Below are 16,444 nucleotides of genomic sequence, written 5' to 3' on the forward strand. Positions count from 1 at the left end.
CTGCAGTGAAGGAGTGTGCGGTTATCCCCAGAACTAGAGCCGTTTTGAGCACGCTATAGGAACGAGTGGAAGCAGGCAACCTCTCCTCCTGCTCCAAGGCTGCCTGCGTAACACAAGGAAGAGCTGCAACTCTTGCCTCTCACACAGCCCCTTGATCCAGAGGCTGCTAGTGCTTCTACAGAGATAAGCACTATTCAAGCTGAACTAAAATAGGGCAGTGAAAGGTAAATAAGGCACGTTCAGAGGCACGGTGAACTTTTACGACTTGCTCTAGGTCACCCAGCAGAGTGCCACCAGTCACCGTCTGCTTAGGACAGCTAAATCCTTTAGCACACTCTAAGAGAACCAAGAGGGGGGAAGAGCACTTATTAGGAAGGTAATGGAAGAGAATGTAAATCATTTGGGCTTTTTGACTAACTTTTTAGAAGGATATTAAAACACAGGCTTTTCTTTTTTTTTTTTTTTTTTTTTTTTAATTTTGGTCTGTACAATTTCTCTCCTTCACTATCTGCTCTTAACCCTCATAATCCCTAATTTATCCTTTACTTCCTGTGCTGCCTGCATTTAGGAACTGCTGCAAAATTGAATGAGACAGGGAAACATCTGAAGACCTGAGCGGTGGGTGGAAATTGCAGGTCCTTTTTGCATGCCGGGCTTTGGCAGAGTGCTGCATGCAGCCTGGAAAGGGAACTTCTACCGAGAGCCCATCTTTCTGAAATAATAGCGCCACTGATTCAAGTCACCAGAGATTCCCTTACACTTAACCCTCCCTTCTTTATAGCCCACACATTAACTGATAGTGCATTTGGTAATGTATAATAGCAGATATTGCAGTGTTTATGGCCTGTTAGGAAGCCAGAGTTTTTCCTTCTCCCTTTTTCTTTCGGTCGCTCTTTAAAAAAATTCCTTCTGCTCCTGCTTTGGATGTGAAATCTTCCAGGGTAAAAGTCAGGATTAAAAAAAAAAAAAAAGAAAAATAAACACTGGGTCACTAAGTCTTGAAATGTTATTGCAATTTATATATGGCTGAGAATAAAAAAAGTGTTTGCCTTCTCTGGGAAGATACCTACATGCGAACCAAGACCTTTATAAGAAAATTCTCCTTTATTACCTTGGTGGAAAAAAATCAAAGATTGATTTTCTTTTTATGGCTATTATTAACCTTTTGTTACTGGCCAAAAATAATCTGGTTAGAAAACGTGCAATACATCAAAAAGAAAAAAACAGAAAGAATTTAACAGAAAATTAATGTTCAGGGGAAAATAAGATGATTCTCCCTTTAGTCTTGTCTTCTAAGAGCCAGAATATACCGCAGGAGAAACGAGACAAATGTCAAGCAGCAGCGAATTTTCAGACTGCTGCTACAGTGGCGTTGCAAACAGAAACATCTCCCGGGCTGTCAGGGTGAAGGGGATGGGGAGGTGTCTGATCCTACCTCTCCCTGATTTCAAGCCCAAGCTGTTTACAAATTCATCCGACATATGTCACTCGCGGAGCTCTGAGTGAAAGGCGTCTGCCTATTCCGACAGCGGGGCATGCAGAGCCAGCCACGCACCTCCTCTGTTGGTACCGGCTCCGCTGCCTCCCTTTGAGGGGAGCGAAAAAGCAGTCCTCTGTATAACGGAGACCTCTGAGGTGTAAGCATGAAGCTAAGTGTCTCACCAGCTACAACGGAGCCCTGGCTCCTAATGTACACGCCACCTGCAATTCTGTCCAAGCAAAGGCAAGAAAGATTATTCGACAAAGACTTCACGTGTGTGTAAATACTACCGTGGCTTTTTCTATCCTGTGAGAATGAGAGGTCTGCTGAGAGCCCTGCAGGTTGCAGCTGTGCAGAGGTCTATCTGGTAAGAAATCCCAGAGTGCTTCTCACTGGGCTGGACTGTTGATCCGAGCTAGCAAATTTGTCAAAAGAGGCATATCCACCTCCAAATCGGGCAGGAGAAGAAAGTCAACAACAGCCACTATGGTAAAGAGCAGTCAATCATAATTTGACAGAAATATATTGAACAAGTATTGCAGAACATGACCACACGCACACAGATCAGCCCTTACCTACAACAAGCTGACAGAACTAGGAGCGTTGGCTCATGAACGCAGGCAGGCTCCACTCGGATGGTGGAATAAACCATTCGTAAAACAGTGCCGTTCACAGCCTGGTGTATTAAGGTACCTGAAAACCGCCACCAGTTTACCTCAGACGCGGGCTGCAAACCGCAACGGCTAAAAAGCTGCTTTATGCTCAGTGCAGTCATCTTTATCCTAGAAAAGGTGGCCTCCAAGAGAGCCAGGTAGGTATGCGGAGACAAAAACTGCTTCAGCTCTTTGACTTAATCTGCCTGCAGTCAGGCACTGAGATCCAGCCAGAACTGCCACATGCCCACCACGCTGTGCCCTGAAGCACAACCTGACCCTGTGGGGTGGTCTGTCACAAACAGGCATTTCTAGGACCCTTTTCTGTTTGGCAAAGTGAAGCTGCTGCTGAGGAATTCTCTTTCTATGAGTCCAAAAGGTCTGCTAGGACTGCAGAGTTATGAAAAACAGACCAAAAGAACACACTTCCTTTATGTAAGTTTGGTACTTTATCTACCAAACACCTAGCACATAAGAAACACCTCTTGTCAACAGTACCACAGGTCATACAGGAAGCAATGGCCAGGTGGTCAAAAAACTTTGTTGCAAGGAGAAGTTTCACTGGGAACTGAAAAAAAGCCCCTTATCCGCATGCATTTCATGCGATTGAATCCTGCCGTTCTTTGCAGGCTATCTTTTTAGATGTTCTTCTCTGTGATAAACGCTCTGAAAGAACTTGCTATGCAGTCTCGGAACAATTCAGTTTCATTTGAAACTTTTGGTCAGGAAGTAATGGAAAACATCATTCAAGTTCAACTTTTCCTCCCTTTCTTACCTGGCTGTTAACATCAGCAGCATGTTGTAAGAGTACTGAAACGAGCTCCTTGTGTCCTCTGTCGCAAGCCCAGTGGAGCAGTGCCCTGCCCTACAAATATCCAAAAGAAAATTAACAAAGTCAGCCAAAAGCAATGCAGAGAGAATCGTAGTCTTGCTATGGAGTCCTGAGTACCATTAATAAAATAAACACTGACTGTTTTTTAAAAATTATGCTCAGACTAGTATGCAACATACCATTCATTGCTCCTGATGTGGACTTAAGAGAGTAATGCTAGAAATACTAGAAGTGAGGCATGGCTCGAGTCTGCATTCCTTTCACACCAAAACCACTAGTCAGCAATAATTTAGAGGAGAAAATCAGCAAGGTGTGAAAAGCAGGAGCCAAAACATGATTTGCTTTCTTATATAGATTTGGGATCTACATGCATACTTCAAATACCTCCCAAACTCATTGTACTTTGTTTTCCCCTCTCTACAAATCTCTACACCTGAAGTCTTTCTACATGCTTCTGCCACCCATAGGAGGGGACATATTGAAAGTTCAGATCTTCACTATTTGTCAAGGACATTCTGAAGTTCTGGATATTAAGCACTCCTCTGATTGAGGCATAGCTTAACAACCTGCTGAGGGCAGGGCGAGGTTGCCATGTGGGTTTTTTTCCCCCCCTCGTATTAAACTCAAATTCCTGCCACTTTTATGTCACTTTTAGCAAGGATTAAGACAGGGCAATATATGATGCTGAAGCAAAGAGAACCCCAAGATGGTCTTTAACTCCCCTTCAATCTCTTCCCTCGAGACATATCTCCTGTTTAAAGGAACGGCTAGGGTGGACGGCGAGAAGGATGGGTAGACTACAGCACGACCCCACCGTCACACCTCCCTACTGTACTTCTCCAAGCTATCTAAGGAGAGCATCCAGCAATTCAAAGCTCTTGAAACATTCACTTGTTTTGCTGTGTTACGCTAATTCATCTCCTGACCTGCAAAATCACCCTTTAGTGATTAAGAACAAAATATTTATACACGGCAGAGGAGGAAACGGACTGGAGCAGATGAAAATTTACATCTGTGGATGCTGACACATCCACAGCCAGAGCTGCTGTCCTCTGCCATGTTTCGCAGCGAGGAACGGTTCAACCTCTGCCCAACAAAGCAGCCATTTCCTAAGAGTCTGAGCTCAGGTGCTCCAAAGCCTGAGGTGTCCAAAGTCAGATTGCCTTGGAAAGGGCTACAGAACCACCGAGCCCAGTGAACCGAAATCAAGGTTTTGAATTGGGTTCATCAAAAATATTCTGATACCGGCCTAATAGAATATCCACACCTGTGAAAGGTAACGCTTGTTTTTGCAACAGGTCAAAGGAGAGTTATGATACAGTTTCATACTTTAACAACCCTGCACCAAGGCTGGAGTGCTTCTCCTCTGATAATCACAGACTCAACATGCATCCAAAGCAGCAACAGAGCCTTGTAACAAGCAGGTCCAAAACTCTCCTATGACCCACAGGAGATTTTATACGCAGGGCAAGTCAAAAGAGAAAGCGCCAAACAGTTTAAGATAGAAGCTTTGTGCCACTGTTTACCATGTACACTTATTAAACTTCCTGTTAGTATCAGTCTTTCCTGACTTAGTACATAGCCAGTGGTGTGCTTGCAGGAGACTCTTTGGAAATCACCCTGCAGATGAGTAGGAAATCATTCCCCTATCTGTGACACTGTCAGACCAACTTGTGTTCTCCAATGTGTTATATAAAATATGCACAGACCTTCAAAGCTGAAATCAGTTACATGAGCCCGTGCCTGGTTATAAATCTCTTGACACAGCAGTGACGAACAAGGAGAGCAACCCGATTTATCTGCTAATGGGAACTGCGAGCCAAATTTCCCAACCACAGTGCCAAAATTGCAGGATTGGTAGAAGACACCTGCAACTGAAGCTCACACGTCTGCTCTCAGATACTCTTCAGCAGGGCAGCAGAGGTAGAACGTTATTTTGAGTGAGGAAATGCAATCTGGGACACAAGACATTAAGCTTTTTAACACACTTTTTGACCCAGCAAGTAAGTAATTTTTGTAACACATAATTTTAATGTTACACTAATTAACCTTGAATAAGAATGAACTTTCTGACAATGACTTTCTGTGGAAGCACTGATGACATCCATGGGCCATTTAATGATTAATGTTCACTCAACACCACAATCAAAGCCTAAATGGGGGAAAGGGCCTGATTTAAAACAACTGGTAAATATGGAAAGATCTTGAATTCATCTTTAACATTCTTAATTCAACTCTGTACTACTAATTGCTTACGACTTAGCATTTCAGTTGGACAAGTAATACAAACTTCTTTGTGCCACAGACTTTAATTTCAGAAGAAAGAAGTAAAAGAAGCACTTCATCTTCAACATGCCTCTATGCGATAAATACTTCACATGTGTAAAACGGAATGACCTATTGTACAGGAACACTACCGTAACCAAACAGTAATTATTGCGCAATTATAGGGTGAAATAAAGCCATTTTTATCCTTTAAATACCTATAAATCAGTGGCTATAATATGTTGGTTTGCATATGTCTCCAGATAAGTAAAATGTAATTTTATCAGTGCTGAACTTGGCAGAGACCAATAAAGGGAAAAATAATAGTTCGGGAGGAAGAAGGCTTTCCAATTTTGTACATTCAACATTACTGAAGCTCTACAGGACTGGTCCCTTCCTATATACAGGAAGGCTGGTTCTGCTGCAAGCATTGCCTTTTAAACAAGGCAAAAAAACTGAAGCTCAATCATCTGTAGTCATTAAAAGTCTCCTTGTGCTTTTTGCAGGAGTATGGATTTTAAGTCTTGGGCCAATTCCACTCTGGGTAATTACACTGTGCTTACCTATATATTTTCTCTGCAATCCTAAATGGATACAATATTTTCCAATTAGTGCCTTAAATGGTTCTGCATTGTAATTGTGCACTATTAAAAAGCTGACACGTTCCACCCAAGGAACGGCTACACTCTAGTAGCACGTGTATTATCCCCTAAACACAGGGTGCAAAGGACTTCGGAGTCTTTCTCTGCAAGAGCCAACTGATATGGAAGTAGAAATACCTGCAGAAGAATCTCCGTCTAGTTACTATATAACAAAAAGCATTGCTAAGAAACTTGTTTATCAAACAAGAAATTATTCTGTATTACTTGCATGATATCCAGAAAATTTCAGAAAGTTAGTTCCAGCTCATACACTTAGTCAGCTACTAATCTACTTATTTACCTTGCTTTTCTATTAAAAACAAGCAAACAAACCAAAGCAAACAAAAAACAACCAAAAACCCACCCATGAAAATTAAACCAAACTTAAACTGAGTGGACAATCTCAACAGCTGTTGCAGAAGTTACCTGAGAGGATGCATTTTCCCCTGTTGCTAAAGTATTTAATAAAAAAAAAAAAAAATCATAAAAATAGCTCCAGTGCACTAACCCTGTCTCTTAAATCTTCTGTGCTTTGCTTGGGTTACCACTGCCAGCTTGGCTGGCTTCTGCAGCAGTTTCTCAAGCCAGCAGCGTATCAATTTTGCTCAGCTCCAAGTCACAGGGTGTTCACAAACAAAGCACAGGACAGGGATTTGTCTCAAATATAGCGAGTCTCAGCAGACAGACAGATGGGAATAATTTTCACATCAATTAGCCAATGCAGAGAAAGAGAAGAACAAAGCCAAACTGAATGGATACCCTACAGTATTAAGCTATACTTCCAGGTACAATATTTGCGGCCGTAATTACTGTAAACCGGAGAGCCACTCTCTCCAACTTGTAGTAAGTGTGTTATGATTACTGGTAGTTAAGAAGAGACATACATAATGGCTGCATCCCCACGGATGATAGCAAAATCGGTGAATGAGAAGGCAGTTGTAGCAATTATACACACAAACTTGAGCTTTGATTTGGAAGTCCCTTGCTTTCAGAGCTTTGAAATGTTTGGGAAAGTTTTCTGATGGGAGTAAGCCTGCATACAGCGAAGCATGTGATGCTTCTTCAACCCTATTTTAATTCTAACCTTTCTTTAGAAGCTGGCACCACTTTGGCATTTGCTGTCTCTAAAGCATGAGAACTGGGGAATAAGCTGTCCCCCAATGGTTTCAGCTGGCTTTCATTATATTTTTGGCAAGTGTGTAAATACTGCATAGAGGTAACGTGTCTGTTTAGCACGATTACTTCCAACAATAAAATAAAAATAAAAACAATAAAAAAAACAACGCTACCTACAGCCTCCACAGCCCTGGGCACAAGTTACAAAAGCAACTCATCTGTGCCTTCAAACAACTTCTGGTTTGCTAAAGGTTGAAGAAACATTGTCCTCAAAAAGGCAGCAAATAACCTGCGATATCAGAACGTGCCTAAAGCCCTACAGCCAGAGCTCATTTCGTACCGCATGAGTCCTGCTGACATATGGAAGAAACTGTGTTTTTTTTCTCCCGTCTGTGCTACTACTTCTAAGTGAATGCGTGCTACTCTGTTGAACTCTGAGCAATTTAGATACAGTAAATGGAAGCTTATACATGATTACTGTCATTAGATTCTTTGTTTAATTCTAAATTGAAGTTTATTATATTCGAACTGTTAGCAGGTACGCTGGCTTGAGTGCTGTATGAGGGATTTTTTTTTCTTCTCTTTTCTAGGGGAGGAGACAGTTTATTCTTCACAAGTTGCCAAATGCACCTCTCTAAAACCTAGACAGTTCTACTGCCCTTTCTGAAACCTTTCGCTTCTAGTAAGGAGCCCTGTCCTCCTTGTACATTTGCATTTTGGATCTTTCTTCTTTTTTTGCTAACTTACCTCAGATTTGAAAAAAAAAAGGGGGGGGAGGGGGGAGGACACAAGGACATAGTTAGATACAGTACTAACACAACAAGTGCAGATACAATCTAAACATCTTACAACCTCAGTCAAATCATTATTGTACAAGGAAAGGATGTGCCTAGCTACTTTATACTTTAGCAGGAGACAGCTCAGTGCTTCAGCAGATTCTGTTCCATAATAAGTTAACTCTTTGTATATACCCATGCTGCCATTTCAAATTTATATGCATTTAAATCAAAGTAGTGACAGTGTGAGTTATGTTCAGAGGGCCAGGAGATGCATCTGTTGGATATGGCAGGATGCATTTATTCAGTAACACTAAAACAGTTAATAAAAATGACAAGATTATGCTTTCATACACTTCATTCCACCAAAGGCTCGGTCGGGGTTATATCTCTTCTAAAATGGGTTCTAAAACTCCAATCAGCCTGCATGGTATTGGAAAATAAGCTACCCTCCAAGTTCTGAAGAACACGTTCGGACACCAAATAACACTGTTAATGGTCTCAGCTCCTTAAGATACCATGGGATAAATTTCTCTCTCAGATTTTTTTTTTTTGCTAAAATCTCTATGTACATATATATACATATATATTAGATATAGATAGATAGATAGATAGACCTACACACATATAAGATACAGATACAAGCAAAGAATCAAGCTAAGCAAGCCAGCATGTTGCCAAAAAAAGTTCCTACTTCTCTGTTAGAGCATTTGCTGAAGTAAGCCACGACTGAGGCTGCAAGATTCCCCTCTACGGGTGAATTTTGCACCAGAGGGAATCTTCCCACGAACCTGTTGCAGGCAGGCAGGGTTTCAGAGGTTTCCTACCTGTGCTGACGCAATTCCACGCCCTACAACAGTCACACGCTAATAGCTGCTATTTCTACATTAGTTCTTCTCTTACATCAAAGATTCACAGACAATTCTCAAGAAGGATGTAACCTGACAGTCTTCACATCCGTTTCTAAGCATTTATATGTTGTGAGAACACAAAAGTATTTCAACCATCTTTCAGAAAGTGTTATGACTTTTTAAAACCAAAATGTTTTTGTCTGGAAACAAGCACACTTGTTGTTTGCACACAAAGGAAGTTACGTGCTTCTGAACTCTGCTAACTCTGCTAGGAGCATCTTCTCAATGGAAATGAAGCAACTGTGACATAACGCTATCATACACTTAATGCAAGCACATAATCTCAAAAAAGGAGCTTTTATCAAGGAAAGGACTTCAGCCCTGCTCTGAATGACTGTCCTGAACGTTTCTTTCTGTAACCTGTGGTCAGGGGAGGGACGGATGGAGCTCAGCGACGGCACTGTTGCAGTGACTGCGTTGCACATGACAGTTTCAGTTCATTGAATTTATGATGTGAAATTCCAACCCTGAGTGTGAACAACCTCCTCCTCCTCTGAAAATTAATTCACATGAATTCCTGATTAATAATAAAAGTCCCTGCCATCAGCATTCAGAGCCCCAGCCGGGGCTGTCATGGCTCAGAGGGCAGAAATCTGCTTAGAGCTACAAGAGAACCCAACTGAATTTGTGGCGTCTCAGTCTATGAATGTGTAAGCACTTCATCTGTTCACCAAAACACAATGTGCTGGGAAGCAGTGGGCAAACGTAGCTGTACCTACTGTGGACCAAGAGCTAGGCTAGGTGGCGGTATGCAAGCACTGAAACCACCACGACAAAGCTGGTACCACTACATTTCCTGAAGGCTGAACAAGAAATGTGACTGCCTGCTTAAAACGTTTACTTTTCCAAAAAAAAAAAAAAAAAGAAAAAAGAAAAGTCAAGCCAATTCACAATTTTAGACACTGTTTTCTTAAAGCCTTGGTCCATGTCTGCACATCTCCCTGTGGGTAAATGGTGCTTGGGCTCTGACTGCTAAACTGAAAAAGACTGGATGAAGTCACCGTTTTCATGAAGCTGGCACAGCCAGAATCACTCACTAGCCATCCGCCTGGCTGATGATAAGGAAGCCAAATGACATCTAGCCCAGCCTGTATAGCTTGGGATGGCATAAAAGAAATCTTGACTACTTCACCCTTGAATGGAGTGGCAAAATGATTTAACTGGTCAACTGGATGCTGTCTCTAGAAAAGCCATTTTCCTCACATCCTACTTCTATTTGATCACATTTAACGCACAAGATAGATAGGGAAGAGGTTACTGAGCAGGTCTTACACTGCAAGCTGCAGCTGGTGCTGCTAAAACAGCATAGAAAGAACATCTTCTGATCTGCCATGGCATCACAGTTTGTACGTCCACACTATGAGAAAGCCAGGGGAAAGCTATCGCTGCTTTAAAACAGATTACACTTGTCTCAACGACCAAGTGTTCGTCCAGCTACTGCAGTAGCTGATTATACCAACCCTAAAACGGGAATTCTGAAAAGGCCTGGGGTTGTGAACACACAAAACAATTAAAAGACTGATGGATTTTATCTTTTCCCCCATACCTCCTCATCGGCAACATTCACGTCCACGTTTTTTGATCGAATGGCTTTGGTTACATGGTCGATGTTGTTTTCTCTGCAGTAATCAAAAATGTTCTTGTCCTCCTCCCTATTCAGGAAACAAAAGCAAAAGAAATGTTGTCTTACTGCATAACACAAAGACCACATACATATCATATGCTCTGGCTTAGCTACAGACACATCTATTTCAATAGTATTGCTGGAGTAAAACAGACTTGTAGTATTGCGCATGCAGAATACTGTTTTTTCCAAGATAAGAGACAGAAGACCCTGCTTCCTAGAAAACAAAGGCTGTTTTTAACAATACGATACCAGGGAAAAGCCTCCTTGCTCCTGTGAACTGCCACAAGGAATCTACAAAGTTAGCCAACAAGAAACAAACTCAGTCTTGGTATAAATCGCTGCAATCCCAGAGAAAAAGGCTAAAGCTTTTCTTCGCCCTGCTCTACAAATCGACTTATAAGAACAGCCACTCTAGGTCAGACCAAAGGCTCCTCCAGCGCCATATATCTCTGACAATGGCTACTAACAGAGGCTTAGAGGAGAAACAGGACCTGCGCAAAGCAATCCATCCCCAGGTTAAATCCAACTTCCGAAACTCAGTGTCTTCAGGATTTCTGTAGCCAGAGGCTGCATCCAGTCACGTTTATCAGCCTTTCTCAGGTCCTTTACTCCACTCTTTCTCCTCTTCAACGCATATATACTCTTCACCTCTCTGAAGGATGAGCTCTACAGCTTAGCATTGTATGTGCGAAGGGGTGAATAGTGAGTAAATATTTTCTTTTAATGGTTTTAAAAGAGCTGCCCCCTATCACTGGGTACTCTTTGGTGAATAATTGTTCTTTATTCACCTACTACACGTCATCTTTCCTTCAGAGCAAATCCTCCTCTTAGCCCACGCCGTCTCCTCATACAGAAACTCCACTCCTTCTCTGATACCCCTCTTTCAAACTCTTCAGTCTCTCTGGTTTTAGCACACCCTTTTTAAGACGGATTGATCTGAACTGTGTGCTATATTAAATATGCAAGCACATAGATTTACACAGTAGGATAATGATGTCTTCATTCTGCTCCCTATGCCTTTCCTCAAGCTTCCTAATATTTGCTTTTTTACTTGCCATGAAGCACTGTGGCTCCAGTTACTTGTACAAAGCGCTCCCATAACGTTTTAAGAATATATAGGAGGTACTAACTATTAAATTAGATTCCATTTGGTAGGCTGATAAGAAATTTTAACATATTTTCTAACACCATGGCATTGCACTTCGATCTAGAGGAAGCTATGTCTAACTCAAACACCTGCAACTCCACAACTTATTGATCTTCCTGCCTGCTAGCAGCCCTGGCTGAGCACACATTGGCATCATGGCACAAACACATGCTGGTCCCTCTGCACAGTCCAGCCTGCTGCTCTGAGTTGGGAACACAGTCAAGCTTTGTCTTAATCCCTCCAATCCAAAAAGTAGTGCAATGGGGTTGCCTGTAGGCTGGCAAAAAAGTAAAGCCCTTGGCCAAAAAACCAGGAAGAACACCAAGCACTTCACAGATCCCCGGGTTAAGATGGGATATTAATTACAGCAGTATGGCTGAGTACAGTGCTCCTACCTTGCATACTGGTGTACCAGTAGAAAGTTATTTATTCCAGCACAGCTGGAGGGGGAGCTATATCATACTAGCTTAAAGCACCTTTATCACAATATCTTTAGGTACGGATACACTGATACAATTGTATTCCTAGTGAGGAGTAAAGAAAAGAGGTCACAGTTGGGTTGCTTAAAAGTAAATAAGAAATCCTACGTTCTTCCCTCCCTTTCTGGTTTCCACATGAAAACACTTGCTCAAAAGACTCCATCAACATTGTTATGGGATGCGACAGTTTCACAAGAGCTACCAATACGAGGCAGTTAGCCTTTCCCATGACGTTCCCAGTTTCCAGTCATCTGGATTTATGAAGGCTCAGATGTTCAGCAGAACTCAGACCTGAGAACCCCAAAGAAAATCTCTCGTAAGGACAGGGGCTTGCTGGAGTACGTCAGACCCACTGGGGAGTTGATTATGCTGTGCGTCTTCATGGCAGAAGAGAACGGCCTCTGCAATGCAATGGGACGCTTTGAGGAAAACCGATCCCCTGGTGTTAAAAAGCAATAGCACTCTTCCCATCTCACCTGCACTGTTCTGGAACCTGGAAGGCTGAAAAGTCACAGCAAAGAAAAATAAAATCCAAACGTTACTTGCATTAGCGGGCAATGAGTTACAAAGCACAAATGATGCTTTCTGACTTGCACTCCCAATAAAAATTAAGATACGGATGCCACCAAGACCATGTCTCCCACTCACATCCGAAAAGACAGGGAGAGCTCTGCAAAGCCCCTCAACTTCCAGGCTTTTACTGTTATGCATCCAGTTGTAAATTATATTTTATTCTTCAGATCTCAAACGTCTTTCTCCTTCCTTAGTGGCAGTAAAAGTGTGTGCGTGTGGGGGGGGGGGGGGAAGTGCTGTTATTTATCTCCAGCAGTAGAAAACGTGCTACTTTCTCTGAAGAAGTCACTTCCCCTGATCTCCCTCTCACTGTGAGTAGGCACCTCTCCCATGCACATCACCTCTGTTCTTTGTATGCAAGCATCTTTTTGCACAGCTGAGTTGTACCTTTCCAGTGAAGAGCTGCATGCTGTACGAGATCTCACACTTCACGAATAGGCCTAGGGACATAACAGAAGTTTTCCAATTTCTTAACTAAGTCTCTCATGAACTCATTCGTTTGAGGTCTTGTCCGCACACTACACACAAACCCCTGGGAAACAAATCACTGCATGCTTTAGATGTGATTACTTTGAATTCTGGGGGGTGTGGGGGGAAGGTCTTGCGGTGGGAGCAGGAAAGGCAAAAGCCTAAATTGCTTAAGGTAAAGCTTGACAGATTCATGATGGAGGTTGAGACATGTCTGCCCCTACTAGCAAGGACTGCTTTTACATGCCAGGAGGTCCCTTCAGTCCTACCTTGTCAGCCCAGCCTCTCAAACACGCCCTTGGCTGCCGAACAGCAGCTTTGTGGTTGAAACTACTATTCTGACAATACTGTACAAAACTTGCTTCCAACAGCTTTTCCCTTCATACAGACACACACGTGCACACGCTCTCACACATTTCCTTCCGTACAGATCATTCCTTCTTCTGTAACATCAAAGTAGAGTCTAGTCTCTGCTCGCTAAAGAAGTTGTAAGATCAGCCACAGTTATTTCTGGATGATTTTCTGTGGCATAACCATGAGTTCAGGCTGTACCCGCTGCCCCGGCAATGACATCCACTGAGTCAGCCTGGGCACGGGCATTTCTGCACGCCACCGAGATGGCTGGGTAGGCTGATCAGCTCTGCCGGACTTCAAGCGGCAGGGCCAGAGGTACCACCAGCACAGGAGGCAATATACGGGAACCAGACAGCAAGGGGTCCTGCAGGGTTCTCCAAGGGGAGCAGGCCACAGGCTCTGCCATGCAAGCTGTGACGTAGCAAAAACAGGCAATCTTTCTACCACAGCTTCCAGACAAAACCTCTACAGTCTTTTCCCAAGGATATCACCATCTGTAAGGGGGAAAACTGACCGACAGCTTTTTGGATGCGATGTGGCTTTGCTGGAATAACTCCCCCTCTGAACGCTCTATACGTTCCCCTTCCAGAAAACCATCTTTATTTCGGAACGCAGTCTCCACAGTGGATTTATTCCACGATAGCAAAGCAATTTCCCCACATGAAGATAAGGTTTCGGAAAAATTTCATCTTTCCATTATGCATTTATTTTTCAAGCTTTAAACAATTCCCCTGCTGTAAAAGGGGGGGGGGAGGTTGGTTTCTTAGGGCACATTCTCTCCTCAGTCATTCTACAAATTTGACAGAGAGAAATAAGCCCTTCACCAAATAGATGCAAGGGAAGTCTAACCAGTCTTAATGAAGACTTTTACCTACAAAGGGTTCCAGGAAGCTGCATCTCAGACATTTAAAAGAACTAGATCTAGTCACATGCCAAAAAAAGTGAAGACAAAGGGAGAAAAAAAAGCTTGGAAAAGGATTTGGAATTTAAACTGAATTTTTGAGTGACCAGTGCCGGAAAAAATGCTGCACTTGCAGGGGGGGAATGCAGTACAGGACAAACAAATGTAGCTCTTAAAAGCCTTGCAACAGTAAGTTCATTTTTGCCCTTTATGTGCCTACGTATACATGCAGGAAAGGCCCTCCATAGTAGTAATTACAGCAAAACAAAATGCATGAAGTGTTTGCAGATCAGTCCATAGTGGGTATTTGCACTCTACATAAGAAGCTGGTCAGAGCCGGCAGCAAGGCCTTGAAGCTGGTGGAAGTAAGAGTCTTAAAACACCAGACAGAAGCACATCAGAAGTATGGTAGTAAGTAATACTGCAATGAGACTGCTCAAACAATGCTATAGAAGAGAGAAAACCAGAAGCTATAATTTCTATAAATTTTTTTTTTTAATTTCAATTTGAAGAAAAACACAGTATTTACGACCATGAAACTCCAACATGGAAACATACACCAATTATTAATGTAAAAAAGCATAGCTAAAGGAAGACAGAGAGGCAGTTTTGTTTCTACATCACACTGCTTGTGACATACAAGCACTGTCTCTTTTTACTTAGCTAGAAAGGACTTTTCAAACCAGTAACCATTTAATAGTCTGTAATAGTGGTGAATGTGTTTCTATTTGGGTTTGTTAGGTTGGCCAAAAGGGTTTCTCTTCTCCTCCTTTGCCTGCACACGTTCTACCTGGAAAGCGATTTTCTTCTGCTCTCCTGCCACGAAGGGAAGAGTTACTAACCCTGATCCACAACCAAGTTGAACCGTATCTGTTGCCATAGGTAGCGCATGCAGAGCTTTTTCAATCCTTAAGTAAAGGATGTGGAAGAAATTAAACCAAGCCCTCTTTGCAGCCTTCACAATCTTGGAAGGCTTCACAAGGCTTCTTCATAAGCTACCCAAACTATACAGGTGTACAGGGAGCTCTCAAAACAGCTCACAAGCAAAGATCTGCTTCACTTCCATCCTACCTGGACCATCACATACCTACCTGCTCTCTCAACAGTCACAGAGACTGTCAGGAATAGGCACAGGAAAGACTCGAAATTCAAACATTCAAGTCTTCTCAGGCCGTACAACCTCGCCGAGAGCATCCTCCCGGGCCGACCGTTTCCTTCCTCCACCTCGCGGGTTACCTTGAGCACAAAGCTCTGGGCAGAGGCCCGCAACCTGCTGCTGCTGCTGCTTTCGGCATCCTCTCCCCCATCGCAGGGCTGACGCGGAGCAGCCTGGCGAGGCCCCGCCTGAAGAGCGGCCCGGCCCGGCAAGGGCCTCGGGTGCTGCAAACAGGTGGCTTCGCCCGCCCGCCTGGCACGGCGCTGCCAGCGAGCCGGAGCTCAGCGACGCGTGGAGGCGGCAGCCAAGAGACACTTGCAACAGTTACTGTTTATGTCAAGGCCCTCGGCCCCCAAGGGACCCATTTTCACATAATCTATAATTATCTCTTCGCTTTAATCGCCTCGTCACTTCTGGGGCTCTCCTGGGCACAGGAAGAGGAAAAGCTCATTAACTGAACCTTTTCTCCTCTCTCCAGCCACCCATAGCTTTTAATTGCTTGGTGTTGTTATTATCTATCAGTGCAACTGGGATCATTTTCATAAGAAAAGGTGGTGGGAGGGGGAGAGGCAGGAGCGCGTCCCAGAGGTATGCACCACAGACAAACCTTTGCTTTCTCAATTATTTATGCCAGCTGAGGTTTTACAAGCTGAATAAATCCATAACTCAAGTTTATTTTGAACCAGCAGGCTTTCCCAGGGGAAGTGTTGCCCACTTGCCTGCACACTTGTGTGCTGTCCTCGGAGAGTGGCTGGGACATAGTAAGACATGTGTCATCCAATTCCCCACCCATCACAGAAACGCACACGCACTTTGGTAGATTAGCAGCATCACGAGAGAGGGCGGCGGCGAAAACCCAAAACAAGAGCTGCCATTTACGGATGCCGAGTCTCCCAAAGGGGAGGAAAGCCTAGTGCAAACAGCCCCTTTGCACAACAAAGCAGGACCCCAGGGGTCACTACTCCAAGAAAATAAAATAGGAGGGTGCAATAAAAGCCAGGACAAACTCGGCAATAATCTTGAAGCCAGGCTCCCCAAAGATCACCCAAAGAGGATCCATTTCTA

At 43.3% G+C, this 16,444-nt stretch overlaps 1 protein-coding gene across 1 annotated transcript in view; it reads right to left on the minus strand.

Annotated features, from left to right (window-relative positions):
• The window catches only part of ACBD6 (acyl-CoA binding domain containing 6), a 93,341-nt gene that overhangs the window by 44,063 nt on the left and 32,834 nt on the right, over window positions 1-16,444 (minus strand). The window contains exons 5-6 of the mRNA XM_068951812.1: window positions 10,221-10,326; window positions 2,909-2,998 (exon numbers count right to left, since the gene is read on the minus strand). Of these exons, the coding sequence (XP_068807913.1) occupies window positions 2,909-2,998; window positions 10,221-10,326 (196 nt within the window). The remainder of the gene's footprint in view (window positions 1-2,908; window positions 2,999-10,220; window positions 10,327-16,444) is intronic.

The sequence above is a fragment of the Struthio camelus genome, chromosome 8 (assembly GCF_040807025.1).
Source record: "Struthio camelus isolate bStrCam1 chromosome 8, bStrCam1.hap1, whole genome shotgun sequence".
Classification (NCBI taxonomy): domain Eukaryota; kingdom Metazoa; phylum Chordata; class Aves; order Struthioniformes; family Struthionidae; genus Struthio; species Struthio camelus.